The sequence below is a fragment of the Anas platyrhynchos genome, chromosome 3 (genome assembly GCF_047663525.1).
Source record: "Anas platyrhynchos isolate ZD024472 breed Pekin duck chromosome 3, IASCAAS_PekinDuck_T2T, whole genome shotgun sequence".
NCBI lineage: Eukaryota > Metazoa > Chordata > Aves > Anseriformes > Anatidae > Anas > Anas platyrhynchos.
Genome location: NC_092589.1, coordinates 49,630,626 through 49,652,954, shown reverse-complemented (window position 1 = coordinate 49,652,954; position 22,329 = coordinate 49,630,626). Strand labels below are relative to the sequence as shown.

The following is a 22,329-nucleotide window of genomic DNA, read 5'->3' as shown; positions in this document are numbered from 1 at the left end:
TATCCTCACAGCAAGCATGCCATTTTGGAGAGACAAATACATACTTCATCCAGTCTCAGGAATTCAATCTCATATTTAATATCTTCCCAGTCTGTGAATAAGATCAGACTTCATCACATTGCACTCCACAGGGTGGAGCTTATTTTGCAGTTAAGCTTCAAAGGTCAAATTGATTTTTTTTTCTATCCCAGCTTGGCCCTTGTCACTATCTGTCACTCAGTCACAAGAAAATGGACTATTGATGCTAAAGACTCTTCATGACTGGCAGCTCTGAAACAAAACTGTGCCAAATAGACGTCTCTATTAGTCTGTGCACCAGGCTTAAAAGAGAGTAACCAATAAAGTAGGCAGTCTCAGTTGCCCTGTGGGCTGCCCGTAACGTTACCCCAGCAGTGGTAACCATCAGTGGTGAATCAGCAGATGCACGGGCTAGATGATTTTGGAGCTGCTACTTTCCCATTTGTCTTTCAGCCAGCCTCGCTCCAATGCATTGAGTGGTACTCCTTCCCTCCTCTGTCACTGAGCCAATTCCAGGCAAAGTATGTGATCCATAATGAGCAATGGTGAGAGGCAGTCTACTGTGGAATAGACTTTTGCAATGATATATTAAACAAAGAGATATTTAAAGTAAATTACCTACAGGAACAAAATCACCTTTACCATGGGGACTGTCCCATAAGTGAAAAGCAAATACAGAATTCTATGAAATAAACTTAAAGTCACTGCCTTTTTGTTTTATATTACTGAAAATCTCTGCTAAGCATATATTCATTAAAAAGAAAACACCCTACTTAAACAAATAGTAAAATGGTATTAGGCAGTAAAAAGTCAAAGATAATAACTGTATTAAAGGCCTTTCTCTTCCTAGGTAACATGAAAGTATCAAATTCAAAATACTTTATTTTCAGCTATCAGGACAACCACTTAAACTATGAATGACATGTTAGTCACTGAGGCACTTGATTTTTGAGCTTTTTCCTTGCCAGAGCTATGATGTACAACACAGCCTACTCTGAATGCCATGATACTGAAATGACAAGCTTTTTACGGTGCCAGAGGAAAAAAAAAAAGCTTGTTTTCATTTCCTTATTAGCTTTAAGATGAAAAGCTAAAGATAAAAGTAATATCCATAATATGGCAAAAACAAGAGTAGTTCTCTGGCAGAGATGGTTTAACAAACGTGTTTAAAAATTGAAGCTCCCCTGAAGCACCAAGGGCAGGGACAGCAGAACTGTGGGCTTCAGCCACTGAATAAAATCCATGTGTGCTTTGGTGACAGCGTGAAGAACTACCAAACACTAACAAGTCCCTGCAGTGGCAATGGCCTCACCAGAGAGCCAGTGCTTAAGCACAGAGACCCAAAGTCCATTTATGGCACTTCAATCCCGATTCTTACCTTGGCTGAATTTTGTATAGTGAAAACAGAGACTGAGGCAAATGTCATGGTCTTGTGTACCAGGAGTATGTCACAGAGTCAGGTACATTTAAAAAGTGTGCTTTAACTACACAGTTTGGTGTATAACAGTTTGCAGAAACAGGCTTTCCATTGCATTTTCCTTTTCATTACAGAGTTAACAATGCAAATGCTAAAAAAAAAAAAAAAAAAAAAAAAGTCTAAATGTGACCTTTGTTTTTATTTACTTTATTTTCCTGAAAAGAGGAATACCCTATCTGAATCATGGATACTGAAATAAACTGCAGCACCATATGAATATGAAAATATTATTTTCAAAAGCTTGCAAGCAACAAAATACATGTATATAAACCAGTGTGAAGCTGATAACCAAAATTTTTGAACAATTTGGAGAAAGTTGCTAGCAGGCTTGTAGGTGGTCTACATAAGACTCCCACACTCCAGTCATCCATACATGATTTTGTGCTTGATTAATTAGAGAAACCAGGGAGAGGTGATACTTTTGCAGTGACTGATGTTTCCTTATAATTAAATCAGTTTGGTATATATCTTCCATAAAGAATCAGGTCATGAAATGTTCGTAAAACGCCAACCTAAGTGTCATCTGGAAAATTACAAATTTAATATTTAGATTGATGTCTCTGGTGAAAATAAAAATAGCGGGCTCTTTAATTTCATAGAAAAACAGTATAATAAATTTACTCTGGGCATCATATATTAAAATAATGCTATGCAAATAGGAATGACAGTTAAATAAGGTTTTAGAATAAGACTGTTTAAATGAATAAGTAATATTTTAAAATGTCAGTCAGTCAACACACCATGAAAAAAGAAAGCTCAATTTAATTAGTTTGGTCATTTGTGGCTTAGGTAGAGAAAAGAATTAGCATGTTGAGTGAGTTAAAGCTGCCCAAAGCTTTGTGTGGGTTTTACACAGGTATTCACTTTCATCTCAGTGAAAGAATTACTGTAACAAACGTTGGCTTAGATGGTGCTTTGCTGCTTATGGCACAGGAGAGCTTCTTAAGCAACTTGCTATGCTGCCTGGTAAAGGTCAGGCACAGTTTACTGAGCACTGGATAAAACATATCTTCAAAAAAAAAACATACAGCTTTTCTGACAAATCTGTAGTATGATACACATGCTTTTTTATAGTTTACCTATGTTCACTTTATGTTGACCAACTTCTCTATAAAAGGGAAATCATAATACCAGTAAAGATGGCAATACCAGTAATGATGTAATGATTACTGGTATTACCAGTAAAGATGATGTCTTATTAGCAATTGCTGGCATAGTCCAGTTGGGACTGGACAAGCAACATAGAGAGTTTGCAGTAATACACTACCTTCTAACTTCCATAATTTTTATTTTTATTTTTAAGTACACAAAGGTCAAGTTTTGATAACATTTTCAGCCTGACTTGCTTACTGTAGACTGTGATGCACTGAAGAAAGCATAGCAGATACAAAGCACCAGCTCAGAGACTATACTTTTGCCTAGCATTAATGCAGAGAGGTTTCTACGTAGTATTGAAAAATAAATGAGGCCTGGTACATATTTCAAGCTTCCCCTGTTGGAATTACTTTCTGTCTCCCTGGAAGATGGACAGCAAGTGAGAAGAAAAAAGGTCACTGGGGCCAGGCACATACTAAATCTGCACCTAATCTTCATAAGCACAGGACTGAGGTACATTGCATGTATTTATAAAACAAACTTACTGTTGCTTAGCACATTCACTACTGTAAGTGTGTCCTTATTGCAAATATTTCACTTCTGAAAGCACTGAGGACTGCCAGCCCAAACTAATGGAACAGTGCACTTACTGTTCTATCTACCTTGCTTCACTGAATTTGAGAGGGAAGGAATGATAACATATTTTCTTTATTTTGGGGAGAAAGTAACAAGAACCTGAACTGCAAATTATTTCTGTAGACATTATTAAAAAAATGAAACAGTCAAAAATTATCATTTGACACTCTCTAAAAGATATTTCCCTTTTCTCTTTTGTACTTTCATACTGAAGTGCCTTATCAAATCTTCCAAAAGCTCTTATTTTTCTTAACCAGTCTTGAAATTAGCAAATGCTTCCACTGCAAGTTTCCAGTGACTTCCTGTTCATACCTAATGTAAAATATGCTAACAGAAAAAAATACGCAGCTGTCATTCAATAGAAATTATCAGCTTGTGCATATTTATTGACACAAATTTGCCCAAAAGAATGTAGATCTGCATACATTCCAGACAATCAGATACTACAAGTTTATTTAGAAACTTGCAATACTGGAACTTTTTATAGTAGTGGTTTTTTTCTTTCATTTTATTTTTTTATTTTATTTTATTTTTAATAACGAAGTCATGAGGAATTCTTGGGAGACAAAAGGAAGACTACTATTTAGCAAATACTGTAAGAACTTCAAGTTTGTAAATGTATTTAAGTCTACTTAATACAAGAAACATAATGACTCCAAACCAACCATTACAGAACTGAAAGTGATAATTTCCGTAAGACTGGACATGCCTAAAGAAGTCACCAAGTCTAGGAAAGGACACATGTTCTGTTCCGTCCTTGCAATGCACAGAGTTCAAAGACAGCTAGTGATAAAAGCAATCATTCAGCAGCAATGACTGTTTGCATTCAATCTGAACACAGTGTCACCTGTGTTTATATCGTACTGAGTATTATACCAATGGACATGTACATTAAATGCAACTTCTGAATCTTGATTTATACGTGATTTAAGCCTATACTAATCACAAATATTTAAGTGTGACTTTTCAGAGAAAAACAAAGGTTCTTAGATGTGTTAATTTGAAACATCACAATATGCAACACTTGTAAGCCTCTGAAATAAATTAGAGATATGCAAGTAATTCAGAAATAGCACACAGGGCTTGAGAGAGTTTGTTGTTATGGGGTTTTAATTTATATATGTATAAGCATTACTACACTTTATTCTTTCAATGAGATTACAGTAGCTGGGTTTTTTAAGAGTCTCACAGTGCTATTTTGTGTCATGACATAGAAGTACTGGGCTACATCAAGAACATGAAAGTGAAATTAACCCCTTTAAACCACAGCAAAAGGTATACAGTTAAACATGTGTCACAGAAAGCTCCCCAACATCTACAGCATGGTAAGGTTCAGTCTTCCACGCAAGCCTAAGCCTTTCACAGAACAAACCTGGCTGATGTACACTGTGATTTATGAGAGAGGAAGGAGTCTTATTCCCCAGTAGCACAGCCAGTGAAATTCAGCACAACAGAGAAAAGAAAAAACGAACAAACAAACAAAACACTCCAGAACTTCACACTACTGTAAATTCAAGTCAAACAACAGTGTCCCATTTTTAGATGCAAACTAAGCCTGACAGTTCTACTAACTTTGTGTCCCACCATAGTAACATTGCTCTGACTTCACATACACTGGCTGAGCTGGAGAGATTAATATTCTCAGCTGCACAGCCACTTAATTCCTCCTTGTCTCATTCCATAACGTTCACAGTCACTGGCACTGAATTCAGGTCTTTCTGTGCCCACAAACACTGATCCAGGCTTTGCATAAGCACCTATAATTCTAACCCTTAAGTATACCCTTAAGTTGTACATATTATGCATACTACCAGGCTAACCATTAGGATTTCAAATATAAAGCCAAGAATGTCTTAACAGGATTGGAGCTACAGTCTGCAATGTTTTCCTTGTGTGTACTGCAAATAGTGGAGATAAGTGAACGAAATCTTCACCAAGCTTTAAATTACAGACATAAATAGCAATAAAAGATTTCAGTAAAAATACATATATACATAGTTACATACATGCAAATGGATATATATATAATATATATATTATATTATATATTATATATAATATATAATTATAATATATATATATTATAATATATATAATTTTTATAAAGTCCAAAAAACTGAAACACCCGCTTACCCTTGCCAAAGTCAGTGTTCCTTGTTTACATACACTGCAGCGGACCCTCAGTTTCCCAGGTTTAACAGCTTGGCAGAAATTTTTGCAGAAAACATAAAAACTGTTGTAACTAGCTGCACCTGTCAGGAAGAAAAACAAACAAACAAAAACATTTGATTTATACTGAAAATCAGTATCAGGCTATAATGAAAAGTTTCTATTTAATAAGTGATAAACAAGGGGAAAAAATGTTTTTAAGGCCTGAGGACAGCATTGTGATCTTCTTATCTTCTTCCCTGGTGTATTTAGCACATTCGAGTAACTCCTGCTTCTTGATCAATACATAAAGGCAAAACCCCTAGAAAATATAGCCTAATTTGAGGTTGAGCTTATCACTGATAAGAACCAACTGTAATCTTTGGCAAGTGATGTATAAGATTAATTTCTCTCCATAATTTGCGTCTCACTTCTAATCTAGATTTGTCTAGCTGCAAGTTTGAGTCTGAATTGCATGAATATTTCCTTGGATAAAGTTTAAAATATTAGTTTGATTGATATCACAGGAAGAAAAAAAATATTTAATTTAGTAAATCTAGTTTTATTTGTGGAATAACAAAAATAATTTGTTTATTTTTGCTGGCAGTGATATTGCCTAGAAAAATTTGTAAACTTCTGCCAAGTCAATTTTCAAAGAAAGTGAAATGAAACACATTCTATTTTGGGAAACTATAGAATACATGGAGAATTGTGTAAGCCTGAGGCATTGCTAATGACTGTGATTTCACTTGCAATCCTGGTCACTGTTTTGAGTAAACCACTTTGTAGGATGATTATTGTTATCCCTTAGAAAATGAAGGAAGATTCATAATGTGGTTTTAATGTAGACTAGTCATCTCCAAATTCAGACACTCAAGCTTATTATCAGAACTTGAACTGAGACCATATATATGATGTATATATCATCAGGAATAATATTTTTCAACAAGACTGATTTACTTTATTTTTACACATCCTTCACATGATAAATGTAAGTCCCTGCATTCTGCTACTGAAAATCCATAGGAATTTAATGTTTAATGTTCATAGGTGTCCAACGTTTATGTGCAACTAGTTTCCAAAAGTCAACCTCAGAGAACTGTCATCCAAAACTTTTTTTCTAAGAAAAAAGATGTAGATGTCTTCAGAGATGAACACTAATGAAGGAGCAAATTTTGTAACACATGGTTTTAACACGTATCATTTTTTTTTTGAGTTTTCAAAAGCATAAATGATTTTAGTAAACTGATCTATCAAGTATTTTCATTATGCTTCCCTGGGAATTATTAATTACTATAACTTAACACAAAACATAACAGAATTTCAAATGAATTTAGACTTCACAGAAAATTAGCACACATCCACCCTTTCACACATAATGTACACATGAACAACTGCAACTCAAAACAATTGAGAGCATACTTCTCAAATCAATCTATAACACAGTTCTAAGATAAAAATAGTTCAGCTAAAGATAAAGAGACATAGGCTGAACTATTCAATAATATATGGTACAATGTTGAGAGGTGACTCCAAACTAAATTTATCAAAATTTTGAACATTTGGATGTCTATTTACTCATATTTTACACAACATGCCTAACAGTAGGACCAAGAACAGTTTTACATTAGCTACAATTTGAGCTAGAATACACACACACACAAATCTAAAATACAGTTTTGAAAATGAGAAGGCATACACTGGCAAATAATTGTATTTTACTTTTGGTAATTCCTTCATGAAGGATCAGCAGGTCAAGCAACAAAACAAAAGGGCAGTAAATTTAGTATAATTTGAAGGAAGTATTTAATGACTTAAGTAAGCGAGTATGCCATTGCTACATGAGGCCCACCATAAACAAGATGCTTCCAGTCAATTACTCCTGACTCGGTTTCAGCTGCAGGCAGAGAGACGAGAGCCAAGTCTGGTATCAACAGTGCTCTACCATTGTTATGTTTTCTTGCGTGATCTTTGAGATCTAATTTGACGGCTGCTTCTTCTGTTCACATGCAGAAGCACCTATCCTGAGTAAAAATATGTGATACCACTGTTCACTGTCCTGATTCCTCCTACCTCCTGGATGGATTCCTGCTACGACTCTAATGAAATCTTTCCAGTCAAACAGAAACATCTTATTGAGTACATAAGCCCTTATGGAATAAAATATTTTGTTAATTGGGCTGATGCCTTTCCTGATCCAATCCACCATTCCCTGATGTCTTGTGTATGTCTGACATTTTATATCAAGTTTGTTTCAAGCAGAAAACTACTTGAGGCAGAAATCATACTTTCTGCCTGCTATTTGTTCTAAGTTCATTACATCTGCACCCAAAGATAAAACTGTATTATTGATAAGAGTCTGCAAAATATTCACGAGATAGTATGGCATAAATCAGCATGACTGAACACTGCAGTAAAAAAACAGCAGTCATACGAGAAGCCTAAAATGAGACATACTGATGATTTACTGTAAAGGATAAATCTTGTGCATTAGCTTCGTATTTACTCCTTGCAAAAACAGGCTACATTTACTCAATATTTATATTTCTTAGCACTTTCTTTTTCTTTTTTTTTATTTTTTCATGAATTTAAAAAGTACCCCCTATACACATCCCTGATGCACAAATTTGAAACACAACAAGAAAGAAATTTATAGCATAATGAATCAGAGCAGTTAAGCAATGCAGACGCCCAGAATAACTTTTGAAATGTCTCCTACTACCAGAGAGGCTGCCAGAGAGGCAGATCACTGCTTGAGGAATGTTCTGATATGAGGAGAAAAGAGTAAAGAAGATATTCAGCAATCTATTCACCATTTTATACACATATGCTGATCTCAGTCTCACCAAGTGCAGTTACTTTATTCAGTGTATGTCCTGAGAAGCATCACCAGGAGGAGAGACTGAATTAAATACGCAAATGTTAAAAGCTGGCACAGTGTACAACACTGATGACAAGAATTAAAACTCTTTACTGACTTATCACCGTGAGTTTTAGCAAGGCCCTTGGCTGAGACTGTATCCCCTTGAATAGTTTTTCAGAGGGGAACTGAGAGAAACAAGGACAAAGAAATCTACTTTATGCATTAGCTCTGACATAGCAGTAGTAATAAGAATTGTAATTATGGCACCATGCCAGTAATCACTCAAATGGCTGCAGCACCAACCTTACAACCTCGTCTTTCCTCATTCAATCATGGTCTATAGGTTTTCATAAAGCTCTCCATTAATATTTTATAACATTGGTACTCAGCAAGAATGTGCAGACACAGCAAATTACAAGCTAAAAAAAACTGGAAGTCCTTTAAGTGCTGATTCTAATACTGAAGGTGTGCGTTAGAACAATAAATAAATTAAATTATAATTAGTAGTCTGTTTGCAGTTACATACATTGGTGGATGGAGGACAACTAAAGGAAAAAGTATGGCCACTGGAAGCAAGGTCAGGGAACATGGTAGGAGTACAGAGATGCTGTTTGCCTTTGAAGGGAGAAAATTTATGCAACCAAAACTCAATTAGAGTTGAAGCTAGCCAGTACTGTCAGGGATAGTAAAAAGGGCTTTTAAAATATGTTAACAGCAAAAGAAGGACCAGAGTAAACATTAGTTCATGGATGGTCATGATGACTCTCAAGATGATCTGCTCCATGAGCTTCCCTGGCACTGAGGTCAAACTGACAGGCCTGTAGTTTCCCGGGTCAGTCCTCTGGCCCTCCTTGTAGATGGGCGTCACGTTTGCTAGCCGCCAGTCAGCTGGGACCTCCCCCAATAGCCAGGACTGCTGATAAATGATGGATAGGGGCTTGGCCAGCTCCTCTGACAGTTCTCTCAGTACCCTTGGGTGGATCCCATCCGGCCCCATCGACTTGTGCACATCCAAGTGCCGTAGCAGGTCACCAACCAGTTCTTCGTGGATAGTGAGGGCCACATCCTGCTCCCCATCCCATCCCCATCCCCATCTTCCACCAGCTCAGGGTACTGGGTATCCAGAGAACAACCGGTATTGCTGCTAAAGACTGAGGCGAAGAAGGCATTAAGCACCTCCGCCTTTTCCTCATCTCTTGTAACTAAGTTTCCCCCTGCATCCAGTAAAGGATGGAGATTCTCCTTAGTCCTCCTTTTTGTGTTGATGTATTTATAAAAAACATTTTCTGTTATCTTTAACGGCAGTAGCCAGATTGAGCTCCAGATGAGCTTTGGCCTTTCTAATTTTGTCCCTGCACAGCCTCGCAACATCCTTATAGTCCTCCCTACTGGCCTGCCTGTTTTCCAAGATTATAAACCCTCTTTTTTCTCCTAAGATCAAGCCACAATTCTCTGCTGTGCCAGGCTGGTCTTCTTCCCTGCTGACTTGCCTTTGGGCACGTGGGGACAGACCGGTCCTGTGCCATTAAGATTTCCCTCTTGAAGAGCGCCCAGCCTTCCTGGACCCCTCTGCCCTTCAGAACCGCCTCCCAAGGGACTCTACCAACCAGTGTCCTGAGCAGCTCAAAGTCAGCCCTCCAGAAGTCCAATACAGAGGTTTTACTGGTCCTCTTCCTGGCCTCGCCAAGAATAGTGAACTCCACCATTTCGTGGTCACTCTGCCCAAGACAGCTCCCGACAATCACATCCTCCACCAGTCCTTCTCTGTTTGTGAAGAGAAGGTCTAGCGGGGCACCACCCCTGGTAGGCTCACTAACCAGCTGCGTCAGGAAGCTATCTCCACGCTCTCCAGAAACCTCCTAGACTGCTTTCTCTGGGCTGTGTTGTGCTTCCAGGATATGTCAGGGAAGTTGAAGTCCCCCACGAGAACAAGCGCTGAAGATTTCGCAACTTCTGTCAGCTGCCTGTAGAACTCCTCATCCGTCTCCTCATCCTGGTTCGGCGGTCTATAACAGACCCCGACCAGGACGCTAGCCTTGTTGTCCCTGCCGATCCTAACCCAAAGGGACTCGACCTTGTCATTCCCAGCCTCGAGGTCTATAACATCGAAAGACTCTCTATTAATATAGAGAGCCACACCACCACCCCTTCTGTGCTGCCTGTCCCTTCTGAAGAGCTTATAGCCAGTCATTGCAGCACTCCAGTCATGAGACTGGTCCCACCACATCTTCGTGATGGCAACTAAGTCATAGCCTGCCTGCTGCACGATGGCTTCCAGCTCCTCCTGTTTGTTACCCATGCTGCGTGCATTGGTGTAGATGCACTTCAGCTGGGCCATTGCCTTATCCCCCGGCCTTGCTATTGTTCCCCCTGGCACAGCTCCAACAATCCTTTCTTCAGCCCCATGCCCCTTCTTACCTAGTTTAAAGCCCTCTCAATGAGCCCCGCCAGCCCATGGCCCAGGATCCTTTTTCCCCTAAAAGATAGGGACCCGTCTGCGGCCATCAGGCCAGGTGCCGAGTAAAGTGCCCCATGGTCAAAAAACCCAAGATTTCTGCGTAGGCACCAGCCCCGGAGCCACGTGTTTAACAGGTGGGCTTCCGTGTCCTCTCTGTACCCGTCCCTGCCACCGTAGGGATGGACAAAAACACCACCTGCACTCCCGCTCCATCCAATAACCGTCCCAGCCCCCTAAAGTCTTGTTTGATAGCCTTCAGGCTTCTCTCTTCAATGTCATCACTACCTGCCTGGACTATCACAAGAGGATAATAGTCTGAGGGGTGAACCAGGCTGGGAAGCTTCCTGGCAACGTCCCTGACCCTGGCCCCAGGGAGGCAGCAGACTTCCCTACGGGTAGGGTCAGGCCGACAAATAGGGCCCTCTGTTCCCCTAAGAAGAGAGTCTCCCACAACAATAACCCTTCTGTCTTTCTTGGTGGAGGCAGTCCTGAGGCGTGGAGTCGACCTCCTCGCCCTAGGCATCCTCCTGGGAACACTTTCTACCTCTTCCTCACGCACCGGTCTCTCAAGCTCCAGGGCCTCAAACCTGTTGCGTAAGGGCACCTGGGAAGGTGGGGCTGGAAGGGGAGGGCATCGCCTGCAATATCGAGCAGGGACCTGTTTCCATTCCTCCTCAACTCCCAGATCCCCTCCCTCTGCCCAACAGCAACAGGGCAGGGGGTCCACCCCCATTTGGGGTGTCTCACCCCAGTACCTCTCCTTGAGGCCCTGCAGGGAGTTACTCCACAAGTCTATCTCCCGCTCACACTCCCTGATATCCCTCAACCTCTCCACCCCCTCCTTGAGCTCTGCCACCATGCAGACCATGTCATCCACATGCTCGCACCTCACGCACACAGTTACTCTGCCTCCCGCCGATGGCATCAACAGGCTCAGACACTCCCCGCATCCAGTGACCTGAACTGCCTCATTTTCGGACGGTCTGGGTGTATACCGTCTTCCTGGAGGTCTTCCTGGAGAGAGCACCGTGCCAAGATACTACATTGTGACAAGATACTATGCAGCATGCTCTGCTCAGCTGTAGCAAGGACATTTGCACCAGCCAGGAGGGTGTGGAAACCAAGCCTACACAGCACAGACACAGTTGTTGTAGAAAAGCACAGCTTTAATTAGTTTAGCTATGGGGTCATCATGGGCCTCTTTGCCCCACGCCTTCCAGTCAAGTGTCATGGTTCTTCCCACTTGCCTGTGTCCCCAGTGTGGGCAAAACACTGGACAACATGTGTTTGTTCATTACTTAAGAGGTCAGGTCTGTAAGACCTCCAGAATTGTCACCCTGCAGCAAAGTGAGGACTTTGGCAAAGTGTCAAAGGCCTTTCTGGCATCGCAGAACAAACGTCAGTACCAGGGAAGTCCTGGTGTGTCTAAACCCAAGCTGTCGTGCATTCCTCCTTGGACTTCCACCCAAATACAGGAGCTTTCTGACAGTACAGTTTTTTCTCTGGATGGTCTCTCCAAACAGCATGTGGAAGGGCTACATGAGGGCTGGTAGACAGGGCAGGAGGGAGAAACAGAATTTTATGCTGCGTGGCCACTTAGATCCACCTCTGTCCAAGACCACATTGAGAAGGCTTCTGAAGACCTCCAAGAAGGGAGACCCCGCAGCCTGTCTGGGCAACCTGTGCCAGTGCTCATTCACCCACACAGTAAAGAAGTGCTTCCTGATGTTTAGATGGAATACCCTGTATTTCAGTTTGCAGCCATTGCCTCTTGTCCTGACATGCAGGAATGCACAGGGAGACACATCAAAAGGTTGTGAATGTCCCAGACCGTACACCGAGTCTTCAGTCATTTCAGAGAAACACAGTGTGGCTGTTGAGGTGCCTTCTTTCATGCCTCTAAGGAGCCTTGCAAGCACACGCCTGCTCTACTAAGACCATCCATCTACACCCTGCAGATGAGCGCTGCACAGATGCTGGGAGAGGAGGGGATGATGATGATGGGTCTGCAGGGCATGCAGAGTGCCGGGAGTTTTGGAGCAGCGGCCTCGGGCAAGCCCGTGCTTCTGGAGGCACATGAGGGGTTCCTCCTTTGGCCATGAGGCCCGTGTGAATGCAGAGAGGTTACAAACACATAGCCCCCTCTGCGAGGAGAAGATGGCCACTACCAGCCCAGCCTGCTGGCACTTTAAGGTGTCAGCAAGGTGTCACCAAGCCCCTGATGATGTCATAAAGAGCTCAGCAGACTTGAGGCACTTGCACAGCCCCCACAGGCACAGTGCCTTCTGGTGCTGGCAGTGCTGGTACTCGTTGTAGTGGTGCTGCTGTTGGCACTGGTGGCGGTTGCATTGGTGCTGCTGGTACTGGTGCTACTGCTGGTGGTGGTATTGCTGCTGCTGCTGCTGGAGGTTCAGCCAGTGGCAGTGACCTGGGCCCTGCTGCTCCCCAGGGCTCAGTTCCTCTGTTGGCCGCCTGCGCCCACAAGCATCTGCCGAGCCCAGCGGCGAGGCGAGGTGGTACAGCGCCCTCTTCTTCTGAAACATGAAGAAGATGCAGCGGCTGCTACGCAGGCTGAGGAGCGATACTAGGAATGAGGTCCGGGCATCGCACATGGACTTGCAGCACCCCATGGCTGCCTGTGGCGAATCGGCCCTAGAGCAGCTACAGGCAAAGAAGCATGGCATCGCACAGCAGGACAAGGACAACAGGTAACGGGGCAGTGCTGGGCGGGCAGGCACTCGTTGGGACATGCCTCAGCTGTGTCCCACCTCTTGTGCCTATTTTTGTGCCTGTTGGTGTCTGATCTCAAGGGCAGCTGCATGTGCTCAATACATACAAATCAGGGAAAATCAGCACATGCCCTGAGGATGGCGGCTGGGCTCATGATGCCTCCTTGCACACCCTGTGCTGCCCACAGACATCTCCCAGAACAACTGGGTGCCAGATCTGGACATCATTTCTTTCCCCTGCAGCCCCTGTCTCTCTTTGCCAGTATCCAGGGGAACCAGCAAAAAGGGAGCCTAAGTCCACTGTGGGCCGTCAGCACCTCTGGGAGTAAAGCGTCCTTAGAGGGTTCTGTACAATAAATAAAATGCAAGCCAGACTTCCAGCCAAAGATGAAATGGGTTGTAAATGCCTCATCTTGCATAGCAGCCTTGCTTTGAGAAACTGCTTGCTGGTACACAGTAGTGTACAGGAGAAAGATAATTAATTCTAGGAAGCGTGTGCTGCTTTTTCACAGTTTGCCGTCAATCGGGAAAGAGTGGCCAATGAAGGGCCATTATTAATGCCAATGGGCATCGTGTGCAACTGAACAAACATGCCTTCTTTCTTTCTGGGCACAGCCCTTGCGTGCAACCCGTGGGCTGCAGAGAGCAGGAAAATGAGAGAGACGCTGCTCCATGCAGTGAGAAAGGGTCGCAAGCATCCAGCGCTGGCCATGGGGCAGGAGCTGCTGAAGCCGGACAATGTGCATCCACTCTGGAGAGAGCAGGTAGGACTCTCCAGCATGGAGGAGGCTATGGGCAAAAGGCCTGTCACCTGCCCTTGTGGTGGGTTGCTGTGTTCACGCTTGTGTTCAGTGGAGGAGCTGAGTGGGCCAGCACAAGACACCTGTTTGCTGCTACCCAGACATGTAGCTTAGGAGGCTGTGTGGGCACTCCTCTGTGTGCTCAGTGTCCACTCAGAGAGCCGTGGCCTGCCTCTCAGATTCCCCTTTGGAGAAAAAGCAAACTACCACCACCACCAACAGCAACAACAAAAGGGGGAAATTTATTTGGCTATTTCGATGCTAATAGCTACACCCGTAGAACTGTCCACTTTCTGTGGGCAGTCTAAAGCACAGTGGAGACATGATATTTGGAAATTATTAGGTCTTGTGCTGTAGAATTCAGAAAAAAATGAACTGCTAGGCATTGTCCCTGGAAAGCAGCAGAGCTCTTTAGACAGTTGTTCCCTTTTGTCTTGTTTCTGATCACTTGGAGTGATCTCCCTGGTGCATGAAAAAGAAGTATGCACCAGACGAAAAGAGCTTCCCAGCAGGAAGACAGATGCATTTTGAGCCTGTATTGAAATAGTCCTGTCTTCAAGATTCCATGAGTTTGGAGACGTGTCTGTGATAAGATTTTTGCTCAAAGCATGACGATTCAGAAAGCACTGTAGGCATCAAGAAGTTGTTTTAACTCACACTGGTTCCAAAAATACGTGGTTTTAACCTAGATGAGCCTGATGTACACTCAGAGCCTGATGTACGCTCAGAGGCTGGTGTCTCTGAGTTGCCATCAGATGAAGAAAAAGCTGTCCAGCATAGTAGCAAAAGCTCTGGGAGCAAGGTATGTGAAAGCAAGGGCTTTAAATCAGCATCTTTATTTTTGGTGTATATTATGCGCTAGTGTAAAATGAGACTTTTCTGTGAATAATGCCAAATTCAGAGTTGTGTAGATGAAAACTGCTTTAGAGTCTGAAGTCAAGCTGGTGACAGTCTTCTGGTTTTATAAAATGCTTCCATTATATCCTCTTTTGAGTGGACTTGCTTAAGTTTTGTCAATGTTTATTCCTTGACTTTGAACAGGACACAGAAAGAACAGTGGAGACAAAGTCTGACTTGCTCGCTTTCTCCCCAAGCCTCAGACATCAGACATCCAAAAGTGCTGCTGAGCAAATGTTTCAGAGAGAACGTGAGCTGTGTTTGCAAGAAAAGCTCTATCGCGACATCTCTGAGATGCAAGAAAGCAACAAGAGCTTGTCTCAGCAGCTGAGCAAAGCTGAAAGGAAAGCTAGTAGGCTTGAGAAGGAAGTTGAGCAATTGAAAGAACTGCTCCAGGAGAAGACATTGTTTTTACAATCAGCAGAACGAACAATAGAGGACGTCAGGAAGCAGGCAAAGAAATGTCATGCTCTATGCCCTCAGAAAGCTCAATTGAAAAAAGAGGCTGCAGAGAAGGAAGTTCTGCAGGAGCAACTGTCCCAGCTCCAAAAGACAAACCTTTCACTCTGTCAGCAGCTGGAAGGCATGCGGAACAAGGCCATCCAAGAAACAGTGAGTAATGTCTTAAAATGCAAGACTGACAAAGTGGGGAAAAAAAAAAAAAAGTGAACACAGACAAAGAATAACATAAAGGGGAGCAGCTCACAAAGTCATTTGACATTTGAGAATTTAGCAGGTATAAGCTACCTGCATGGGAGGCCATCGCTTGGGTTGGCTCTGTTTTCTTCCATTTCTGCTGGTACTCCAGAATGGTTTGGCAAGCAGCATATCCTTGCTCTAAACTCACAGGATCACAGAATCGTTTAGGTTGGAAGAGATCACCTAGTCCAAGATCATCTAACACTAACAAGTCCTAACCTAACCTCTAACCTAACACTAACAAGTCCTCCACTAAACCCTATCTCTAAGCTCTACATCTAAACATCTTTTAAATACCTCCAGGGATGGTGACTCAACCAGTTCCCTGGGCAGCCCAGGGAACCCAATGCCTAACAACCCTTTCCGTAAATAAGTTCTTCCTAATATGCAACTGTGCCAGGAAGCTATCTTCCATGCTCTCCAGGAACCTCCTAGACTGCTTCCTGTGAGCTGTACTGTATTTCCAGGATATGTCTGGGAAGTTAAAGTCCCCTGTAAGAACAAGTGCTGGCAATTGCACAACCTCTGCCAGCTGCTTGTAGAACGCCTCATCTGTCTCCTCATCCTGGTTCGGCGGTCTGTAACAGACCCCAACCAGGAGGCTTGCTTGGTTGGCCTTCCCACCGATCCTAACCCATAGGGACTCAACTTTATCATTCCCAGCCTTGAGTTCCACAACATCAAGACACTCCAATATAGGGAGCCACACCACCACCCCTTCTGTGCTGCCTGCCCCTTCTGAAGAGCCTATAGCCAGTCCTTGCAGCACTCCAGTCATGGAAGTGGTTGCACCACGTTTCAGTGATGGCAACCAAGTCATAGCTTGCCTGCTGCACGATGGCTTCCAGCTCCTCCTCTTTGTTGCCCATGCTGCGTGCACTAGTGCAGATGCACTTCAGTTGGGCCATTGCCTGCTCCCCAGCCCTGACAACGTTCCCCCAGGCTCATCTCTAATGAGCCTCATTTCATCCCCATGCCCCTTCTTACCTAGTTTAAAGTCCTCTCAGTGAGCCCCGCCAGTTCCTGGGCTACGATCCATTTTCCCCTTAGAGACTGGTGGGACCCGTCCGCAGCTATCAGGCCAGGTACCAAGGAAAGCACCCCGTGGTCAAAAAAGAAAAAAAAAAAAAAAAGTGCTGGCACCAGCCTCTGAGCCACGTGTTTATCAGGTGGGCTTTCCGTGTCCTGTCTGTACCCCTCCCTGCCACCGTAGGGATAGACGAAAACACCACCTGTACTCCCGCTCCCTCTACTAATCGTCCCAGTCCCCTAAGTCCCGTTTGGTAGCCTTCAGGCTTCTCTCAGCAATTTCATCGCTGCCAGCCTGGACTCTCAAAAGAGGATCATAGTCAGAGGGGCGAACCAGGCTGGGAAGCTTTCTGTCAACATCCCTGACACAGGCCCCAGGGAGGCAGCAGACTTCCCTACGGGTAGGGTCAGGATGACATATAGGGCCCTCTGTTCCCCTGAGAAGGGAGTCGCCTACAATGATTACTCTGCTTTCTTAAGAAAGAGGCAGTCTTGAGGTGTGGAGTCAACTTCCTTGCCCTAGGCAACCTCTTGGGTGGACTTTCATCCAGCCACGTCCTCACCCACCAGTCTCTCAAGCTCCCAGGCCTCAAACCTGTCGTGTAAGGGCACCTGGGAAGGCAGGGCCAGTAGGGAGGGGGGTTGCCTGCGACGCCGAGCAGGGACCTGTTTCCACTCCTCTTTACCTCCAAGGAACCCTCCCTCTGCCCGACAGCGACAGGGCAGGGGGTCCACCACTATTTGGGGTTTCTCATCCCCGTGCCTTCCCTTCAGGCCTGGCAGGGAGTTGCTCCACCAGTCTATCTCCTGCTCACACTCCCTGATAGCCCTCAACCTCTCCACCTCCTCCTTAAGCTCTGCCACCAGGCTGACCAGGCCATCCACCTGCTCACACCTCACATGGTGTCGCTGCTACCCTCAGATGGCAGCAACAGGCTCAGGCACTCCCTGCATCCAGAGACCTGAACTGCTGCCTTCTTGAGCAGGCACTCAGTCTGGGTGGCCACAGACTTTCTAGAAGGAGCTTTCTGCCTAGCGCAGACCATGCCTGGTTTAGCTATAGGTAGACAGCTGGTAGACAAGCAATTCTCCCGAGTGCGGAGGGCTGCTCTGCTCAAGCCCTGTCCGAGCGTGCCCTGCCCTGACTGATGTGCCACACCCTGTTTGCCCGTCCTGGTCAGCAGTCACCTCGGCGAGGATGAGGATCATCACATGATTCTCCTCTACAGTTTTATTTCCCTTTGCAATTCACTTGGAAAACTGAACTAGGCATAGGAACTAGTAAGTAAAAGTAAAATACAGCCTTTAGCTTCTTACATTTTTCTTCACGCTCTCCTACCATTGTTTCTCTAGGGAGCAGTCACACAGCTGCAAGAAAAACTTGCTGATACTTCCAGTAAGCTGTGGAAGGCAAAAACATCACTGCTTGTTTCTACGTACACATGCCGTTACCTGGAGGAAGAAAACTCGAAATTGCAAGAGGACTTGGACAAGGCTAATGCTAAGGTATACACCATCTGTGAACAGCTTATTAGAGGTGAAGCTGTTCTTTTCTTCTAAATACTGCAAGAGAAGAAATAACCTGAGAACAAATGCAAGACAGATTTGTTTGAAGATGTTAAAAGTTACATCGTCATTAACACTCATTTTCCACTACAGCAAGCTTTTATCTGAAACATCAACAAAGCCAACAGGTTTCAGTCACACGTAGGAGGCGATACCGTGCTTCCACAGCAGAGTGGAAGCACTTACTCAGGCCCTAGAGTAGTGTTCCAGTGATCTCCTTTCTCTTCTTGCCTTCTCCCCTTTTGCCTTGTAAAACAAATGGCTCTTCAGGAAGCTCATTCTGAGACTTAGGGACAAGGCTGTGGGTCGGGAGTAACATCTGGAGGAGTAAGAACAAAGCAGCTTGTGCTCCTTCAAGACTCGCTGTTGTTCCAATGATCTCACCCGCTGGCTGTTCTGTGATATTGCAAGGCACGCTCTCCACAACGTCTCTGGGCTTGCTTTATTTGCAAGTTATTTCTCCTCTCAGTCTCGACACAAAGATGAAGACCTCATTCTCTGTTAGTGGAGTTCTTGAGAAACAGAAGTAACCTTTTGTTTCCTGCAGCCTGGTAAGGCATGGCTTGCTATCCCTTTAGGTAAGGATGAAACAAGGCCTCGAGCCTCTTGTGTCTTCTCCCCACGCTGGGAGGACATTCTCGCACAGGTGTGTGTGAGTGAGAATCATTGTGTTTCACAGGCATTGAAGTTGTATAATGATGTAGAAGGAGTTGAGTGCCTTTGCCATGAGGCCTTTCTAGAAAGAAAGGAAGGATGGAAACCAGAGCAGTCTTGTCAGCAAGGGTTTGAAAGTTGTGCTTACTTTAGATGTCTTTTCCTTGGCTGAAATACAACCTGGGTGGATTTCAGCTCTGACTGCCATTAATACATCTGTCTAAGTTTCCCATAATGTAGAGATCTTAGAGCCCTCTGATTAAGGGAGATTGTTTTTCTACTGCACACAGGGACGTGATCTTTCTGCAGAGCTGGAAGTACAACATGAACTGTTGCTGCAGCTTGAAGATGATAAACAGAAGCTGCAAGAGCAGGTGGCTTCCCTTAAGCTTCAATTAGAGACTGCTAGGGTGCCTGAGAGAATATGCCATCAAAGATGGAGTAAAGAAAGAACCCAAGAAATGAGACAGAAGCAAGAACTCAGTCATCTTTTTCCGGTAAATTCATGTACTGTTTGGATCTGTATCAACATTGCATTAATTTGTTGTTGGGGTCATTGTTGTTAGGTATTTTATTTTAGGCGGCTAGTTCTCATTGGTAATGCAGTAACTTTGGCTTCCCTATAGGGAAGCTAGAGAGCTGAAACTAGGTGCATGAAAGTGCCTCCAGGTGCGTCGCATGATCTGTGTGCATGAGAAATATACTGCCTTTTCCTCACCCCCTTCAATACAGAGATGGGAAAGTCTGTTCATACTAGCTTTCACCTAAAAATAAGAGGAAGAACAGTGTTTTTTCTGAAGTAAAATAAAGGAAAAACATTTAGTTGTTTCCGACACTGTTGTTGGTCGGGAGGAGGCATGCTTCCTTCACTGAGTGGGGCTGTCTTTTTTCCGTTGGGTATGGGAACTGGCTGTGTGGCGTGGACATGTCGGGGCGGCAATGCCGTTCTCTTCCTGGTTCTTGAAGTTGCATTATATGTTTCAGATGCCGGCAGTCTCTCGAGCCAAATCAGAGCAAATCAACATCCAAGAAATGGCTGTCAGAAAGTATCAGGAACAGCAAATCGCAGCTCTGAAATCAGAAGTGGAGAGAACACAAAGCTTGCAGCAGGAGACTCTGCTGCAACTAGCACGTGTACAAGCAAAAATAGACAGGTCAGATGAACAGTATTTGATGCAGAAGGATATTAGAAGATGCCTCACAAATAAGTTAAATAGGTGAGTACAAACATTTTGTTTGTTTGTTCATTTTTGTTTCAGTCTTAAAATATAGGATATTGCTCTCTTCACTGCTATTCCATCCAACATCCCTGTTTTGGATCCAGTCCACATGGTGGATGCACAGAAGTTCATGCATGCTTCTGTTGTTTTCCCAGAGCTAATAATTTGCTGGCAGATGTCAGTGCTGAAATGTCTCAAGAGCACCTGCCATGCAACTCCTCAGTTACAAAACCAACTCTGAGAAACACCTTGAAAACAGGAAAAGACTTATTGGGCACAGGTAAGCAGCTTTACCTTCAACATCCAAGTCTTTCAGAGATGGGATTATTGGTTGGCTGCAGGCTCCAGAATTTCCATCGCAGGCTTTAAAAAGGCCTGATGGTCAAACACGAAAAACCTTGCTTTGTGTGTGTCCCTATCATCCTTTGTTTCCCTTTAGTTGGCTTCACATCTCTCCAGATCTTTGCACTCTCCTGTCACACTACAGAGTTTTCCACTGATTTCTTACACTTGCTCTGCTCTCGAACTAACATCAGACCCCTTTTTTTCCTCTTCCAGTCACCTGCGAGCATGAACTCAGATCTGCTGGGACTTCTCAGATAACTCCTGGCAGATCTTTCAAAGTAAACCAAGTCCAGGTTGCCCCCTTCAACACAACACAGTCATACCCCAATGGTTTGAATAAAGAAATTTTAAACTGAAAAAAAAAAGCCCTCGTGACTGTTTCTATTTTTTTTTTTTTTAACCCAGCCTGCCCGGTTTTCCCATTGCTGTGCCTTCCTGAGCAACAACAGCGTTTGTCTCTTCAAGATTTAGTGGCTGGAGAAAGTTAAGGCCTTGGAAAGCTCCTGTCCTCTTCCTCCACACTGAGGGCTAGATACAGACAGGAGAGCTCTGAGGTTCCACGTGGTTGTCAAAAGGACAAGACACCCCATGGGATGCAGGGTTCCCGCCTGCCTTGGAGGGCTCAGGGCACTTCCCATCTCTCTGGATCCAGGTCACTCTGAATCCCCTCTGGTTGGTGAGATATCCCTTCAAGGGGTGTGGGGAACACTCCTGGAGGACCAGGAGACCATGACCGATGCTAGTGTCATTTGCCTCCAGCACCAGTGCAGAGAGACAGATGGAGATGCAATATCCCCAAAAATCCTGAGAGAGTTCCAGGCCGTGCTGGGCCTGTGAGGGGCCTGCTGTGGGCAGAAGGAGACTTGCTGGAAGCTTTGCAACACCTTCTGCCTGAGAAAGTCCCAGGATGAATTGCTGAGGACGCGGGGACATTTTTCACTGCTCTGAACGTTCCCCTGACACACTGTGCTCAGTGGGACACCAGCCCCCTGGCAGCTGGGGCTGGTCCATGCTGCAGGGAGACGGTAGGCCCATCTGGTGGCTGGGGGTAACACGCTGTGTTGGGAGGCTGGACATTGCCTGCCAGGGCCCTGGGGGGCTGTGAAGGCTCCTGGGACTCTCCTTGCCTCCAGCTGGGCTGCAGAGGTGCCATCAAGGCAGCTGGCTCCAGCACCCTTGCTTATGGGTGAGAGTACAAAATGAGGAGGTTTTGTGGCTGCATGGTCACCGGCTGCTCCCCACAGCCCTGCTCAGCCCCATGCACTGCTGGGGACGTTCCTGTCCCTGCAGGCAGGCCTGTGCAGTTCCCTAGTGTGCAGCGGCTCTCAGGCTTGGCCCCAATGCCACAGGCCTCCGCAGGGCTGTTCTCCCAGGGCTTCCTCCTCAGGGTTTCTCAGACCTACATGTAGGTGCTGTGGGCTCTTGCAGCCATCACAGCTCTGTGGATGCTGACATGTCCACAGAGACACTCCTCACCCACACAGTGCCATGGGCCAGGCCCTCACCCCGCCACCTGCTGCCAGGCTGGGGGCAGATCTGTAGAAAGCCCAGGCCTGGCCCTTGCGGAGGGTCCCTGGGGGCTCTCCCTGGCACTAAGGCAGCGTGACCCTGCCCAGGCTGCTGCACCCGGCAGAGGGGTCTTGGCCCCAGCCTCGGCTGGAAGGGTTGGAACGGTTTCAATGGATACAGGCCTGG

The 22,329-nt window shown here is 44.7% G+C and overlaps 2 protein-coding genes across 4 annotated transcripts in view; one reads left to right on the top strand and one right to left on the bottom strand.

Moving 5' to 3' along the window:
- PRKN (parkin RBR E3 ubiquitin protein ligase) overlaps positions 1–22,329 on the bottom strand; it is a 765,547-nt gene that overhangs the window by 469,681 nt on the left and 273,537 nt on the right. For all 3 annotated transcript variants that reach the window (XM_072035883.1, XM_038177503.2, XM_038177504.2), the window contains exon 4: positions 5,360–5,478. In XM_072035883.1, coding sequence (XP_071891984.1) covers positions 5,360–5,478 — 119 coding nt within the window. The remainder of the gene's footprint in view (positions 1–5,359; positions 5,479–22,329) is intronic.
- LOC140002172 (putative coiled-coil domain-containing protein 144C) lies at positions 11,845–21,663 on the top strand. Its single transcript, XM_072035882.1, has 8 exons — positions 11,845–13,403; positions 14,040–14,188; positions 15,266–15,733; positions 18,203–18,355; positions 19,360–19,566; positions 20,054–20,286; positions 20,445–20,569; positions 20,848–21,663. Exons 1-8 carry the CDS (start codon positions 13,373–13,375, stop codon positions 20,988–20,990), a joined length of 1,509 nt encoding a protein of 502 aa, XP_071891983.1. The 5' UTR covers positions 11,845–13,372; the 3' UTR covers positions 20,991–21,663.